At 42.6% G+C, this 4,875-nt stretch overlaps 1 protein-coding gene across 1 annotated transcript in view; it reads left to right on the forward strand.

Annotated features, from left to right (window-relative positions):
• TTYH3 (tweety family member 3) overlaps nt 1-4,875 on the forward strand; it is a 100,955-nt gene that overhangs the window by 68,124 nt on the left and 27,956 nt on the right. Inside the window, exons 7-8 of the mRNA XM_025216434.1 lie at nt 253-325; nt 725-800. Of these exons, the coding sequence (XP_025072219.1) occupies nt 253-325; nt 725-800 (149 nt within the window). The remainder of the gene's footprint in view (nt 1-252; nt 326-724; nt 801-4,875) is intronic.

Consider the following 4,875-nt stretch of genomic DNA (forward strand, 5'->3'; position numbering starts at 1 on the left):
CTGACCTGGGCTGCCTCAGTGTTGCTTGTATGAGTTGGGTCTGCTTGTCTGCAGCCCGTGTTTTGCAAAATGTTTGCATAGAAGAAGCTAAACTCTTTCCACATTGCCAGTTAAGCAAATGAGAACTGGTTGTTAATTTTTCCTTTTCGGTTCTAGCTTTTGATCTCCAAATAATAAAAATCCTTGTTAAAGCATCTGGGTACTTGAACTAGTGCCAGTACATCTGCCATCCGTCTCTTCTTTCTTCTGCAGGGTCTGCTTTCTAGGAGTGTTTGCCCTGATTGTTAGCTGGGGATCCTTGGGCTTGGAGCTGGCTGTTGCTGTGGTAAGTAAGTGGTGCTCTGATCCAGATTTCATGCACCCTTTTCTGCAGATATACCAGATATGGGAATAAGTACATGCTATGCTGTGCCTTCTTATAAGGTGTTTTAAGTAGCTGTCATGACAAAGTACACATGGAATAGATAAGATAGTCTCTTTACATGGTGGAGTTTCCTAGCAGTCTGCCTACTCTGCTCTGTTCCAAGGCTTGGTGATAGACCTATAGGAAGTGTTCCCAGAGGGTTGTTCGTATGCTAGACTTCTGCAGTCTGCATTATGGGCAACCCACCCCCCCACCTTGGGAGCCTAGAACCCAGGATTCTCTCATGCAGCCCAGCAGCATCTTCCCTGTAGCTCCAGTGTGTTTTAATTGATTCTCTTTGACTTCACTGTTCCTCTGTAGGGCTCCAGTGACTTCTGTGTGAATCCAGATGTCTATGTCTCCAAAGTGGTAGAAGATCATGCAGTGCTTAGTACTGGTAAGTGCTGTTGTTGGGACTGGCTTGAAGACATGCTGAGCTGTAGGAGTGGCTGGGCTGACAGGTAGAGTTTGATTTGAAACCCGAAGCTGAGTTTGGAAACTAGAAATGGCAATAAAATGAGTAAAGCAGACATGTTCAAAGGTCGGGAGAGCCAAAATACTAGAGAATGTTTTCCCCCAAAGGACTTTCTAATAGAAACGTAGTTTCAGCTCTTCTTTCTGGGAATTGGTTTTCTTTTACCTCTGTATGGCAATAGCTTGTAAGGGGGGTGGAGGCAGTAGAAATCCAGGAATGCAGGTATTCATGAAGTCGGTGTTTCTTCAAACTGCTCTTAGCCAACTTACTTTCTGGACTCCAAGATTTATTTTTTTAAATGAAGATTCTTGTTCTTCTGGTTGTGAATGGAAATAGGACTCTTCTACCCCCCCAGTTAAGCAACTAAATGGACTGAAACAGTCCATATTAATTTCCCCATTCCTCAGATTGATGCATTTAATCTTTATCCCTTTTGTTCATCACCTTAGTACTGCCACTTGTATCAGAATAATTCCAAACAGTCTGCTTTATTCTGCAGTGGGGCTATTCGATTTATCTAAAAGGGTTTTCCTGAGAAATAAGGCTGCATCAAACATGGAAATGGCTGCCTTTCCAATATTTTAATCATTTGGTTTCTTAAATCTTAGTTTGGGCAAAAGTGGTGTTAAAAGGTGTTGCATCCAGAACTCTATAGGGTAACAAATATTCTTATACAGCTTTTCCTACATAATTCTCATCTGCCTTTAAAATACAAAGGCATGGCTAAGTAGAATAGAAAACAAAGATTAAAATCGGTTTTGCCCTTCTCAGGCATTCCCCCAATCCTGCAGTCAGTCCTTCTTGACATTACACTATTAGCTACTGAAATAGGTTTTCCTGACTTCAGGTCATTGCATAAATCTGTGCATGTGTGTGGTTTTTTGTTTAAACCCTGTTGCCGTGGGAAGTCTGAACTCTTTTCTATATTATGTTTAATAGCAGAACATCTGAGCTTGCTCCTTTATGAGGCAGTCCATAAGCCTCTTGTCCAAATCATGTACTGACTAACTGTTCTGGGACTGTTAGTCCTCAGCTTAGATTTAAGAATAAGGTGAAATGAGTGGCATCTCCTGCCTGGGACTGAATAGGGAAAAGTCCTCATTGTATACCTGCCACTCAATGAAGGCTCAGTACCCAGTAGAGGAACAGTATTAAGAACCTCCGCTGCCGACTGTTCAGTTGGCAGGTGGCTTTCATTGGAATCTGAAGAAGTAGGTTATTTTAAGAGCTAACTGACATTGTTGGTAAAGCAGCATAAAATGAAGTCTTTTTTTTTTTTTTTCCACCTGTAATATCTTATTTTCTATGTTATGAGCAAGCACAACTTTGGGAGAGCCTATGGTGTGCATTGCAAAGAGAGCTGTTTGGAACTAGGGCTGCTCTGGTTCTTATTTGCTGGACTATTAATGATTCTTTTAAAGATCTAAATGCCAACTTTGTCTCTTGGTGCTTTATATTGCTATTGTCCAGTCTTGGCTGCCTGCTTTGAAGCTGATAGGGAATCAGAAACAATGCTGTAGCAGGATATGCAGAGACCTGAGGCAAAAATGTTTGCGTGAAAGTATGAAGAATGGAGTGTTGAGCAGTATTTATGGGTTAATATTCCTACCTGCAGGCTTATTGTTGGAAAGCCTTGCGTATCGGCTTCCTGAAAAGGAGGGGAGGGAGTCCAGCAGCTTCGCATATAGATGCCTTTTGTTGTAAAGAGATGTGATGGTGATTTAGGCCTGGGCAAGATGAGAATTTTCCCTCTCTTGGAGATGACCAGAATTTGACTTGGGACACCAGCAGATGCTCTTTGTTTTCACTGAAAAAGGAAATAAGTGAATGGGGTTGAGAGCAGAGGGGGATTTCTTCCTGACTGACCACTGATGTTAGCTGCATGTAATTACAGCTCAGTACCTTGAGCCAGATCAATAGTGTGTTGGCAGTGATGAAAGGTAACCCTGAAAAACCAGAGGAGCTGTCTTTTCCCAAGGCACGTGCAATACATTGCTTGATTTGGGGCTTGTTTTACCTAAGCATTGCTTGGAAGATAAATGGCGACTCCAACTCCTGCATAAAGTTTCCTGTTCTCTTGCTCATCTGCTGAGATGAGAGCACTTCAGAGATGAGGCTGTGCCTATTGGCACAGTGGTAGCCACTGTCTTAGGTGTGATGCCCTGTAAAGACCAAATCTAGCTCTGCGCAGGAGGAACTGCAGGCTTGGGTATGAGGCTGAGATTAAAGGGTGGGCCATGCTCTTCTAGGTCAGTAGGAGATCTGATCATTCCCATAAGAGGTGGATGTGAGACCTGATTTAACTGCTGCAAGTTAGTAGTCTTTTATGAGGTTACCATTATAATATTATATCCCATTTCTTGGGGGGGGGGGGTAACTGGGTTAGCAGATCTTTGCCTTACTGTTTAATGCATCAAGCTCCTGAGCTGGAAGTAGATTTATGATATGAGGGAGCCAGTACTGGCTTTGCAGGGCCCATTATAAAAGTAGTAACAGAAGGTGGTGGAGGGAGGCGGGGGACCATCAGCTCAAAGCTGGAGTCTAGTCATTTAGTGTCTTTTTTTTTTTTCTTCCCCTGTAATAATTTTCTTAGAAAAATATAAACACTGCAGCCAACAAGACATTTTTAAATAAACACAACTGTTATTACCACCAATGTTCAGCAAAAGGAATGCAAACATGTCTCTGCTTTTCAGTTCTGTGGGTATTATTTTTTCCCTGTTCGAGAATTTTTTTGACAGTTGTGGCAGGGGTAGAATAATAGGTGCGTGTTAGATTTGTGCTGTATGGAACAATTCCTGGAGTGCCACATAAAGGCACAACTTCAATAATGCCTCCAAGGACATCAGCCCCTTTAGGTAGATGAAGTCAGTCTTTCATCAAATGCCATGAAAATGAATGGTGTTTTAAGAACAGGGCTGTGCAATTTCTGGGAGGCCCTGTGGAGACCCCAGCTGGCATTGCTCCATGAGCAATGGGCAGAGTGGTGACTAAGTAGCAGACCTGGGCTGGATATTTTAATCCCTCATGGGCCGTGTGTGGCCTGTGGCTGCTAGTTGGATAGTTCTGCTCTAAGAATACAATTTTTCAGATGGTTGAAATGCCTCTTGTATGCTACGTATTCAGAACAGGGGACGGGTATAGGCAAATGTTGCTTTAATGGGAAAAAATTTCACATCCACAACATGGGGAGGAATTTTATCAATTTTTATACTAAATGTAAGGGCAAAGACAACCCCTGCCCGGAGTGCCTTGTCTACTTATTCAGGTGACTTACTATGTACTGCTGCTAATGATGGTAGGAAAATCTGCACCTCCCCTCCCCCAAAAGAAAGGCAACTTTAGTTGATCATATTCTTTCTCTACTTTCTCTGCCTATTTACTTTCTCCATTCAGAGTTGAAAGAAGTTTTGGATCCCAGTGGGTTTTTATCAGCCTTACAAGTTTGAATCCTCGTGTTGCCCTAGAAACATCCCATCTCTTTGACTGATGGCTAGAAGAGGCTTCTTTCTGAGTGTAGTACTACACCTAAATTAGTATCTCGGTAATGCAAGGACACCCAGCTTTCCTGCCAGTCAAGGGCTTTGGATGTTGCAGCATAGTGCTTCTAGTTGTGCTGGTCTGACAGTGAAACCGTGTCTGCATGACCTGGGTTCGTGCCCCTGATGCAACAGTTTTGTGTGTAGCTTATGGGTGGTTTCTAGGAGAAAGGGAAAGAAAGTTGGGTAGCAAGAATAGAAATCCCTTTTTCATTGGCTTTCTATTATTTTAATCACTGTTTTCAGACCCAAGCAGAGCTAATAGCTTTGGGGAATAATCTGATTAAATGTATGATTATCATCATGACGACTTAGCTAGGGAGGAGGAGACCTTCTGTTCTTGTACTATGGCTATGCTGTGGGAAGAAAAATCAAGATTCAGAATGCTTTCATACAAAGTTTGTGGAGGAGGAGAGTGACTTGTAAATGATTTTGGGAAAGGAAGGGGGGGGGGGGGG

The sequence above is a fragment of the Alligator sinensis genome, unplaced genomic scaffold (genome assembly GCF_000455745.1).
Source record: "Alligator sinensis unplaced genomic scaffold, ASM45574v1 scaffold500_1, whole genome shotgun sequence".
Classification (NCBI taxonomy): domain Eukaryota; kingdom Metazoa; phylum Chordata; order Crocodylia; family Alligatoridae; genus Alligator; species Alligator sinensis.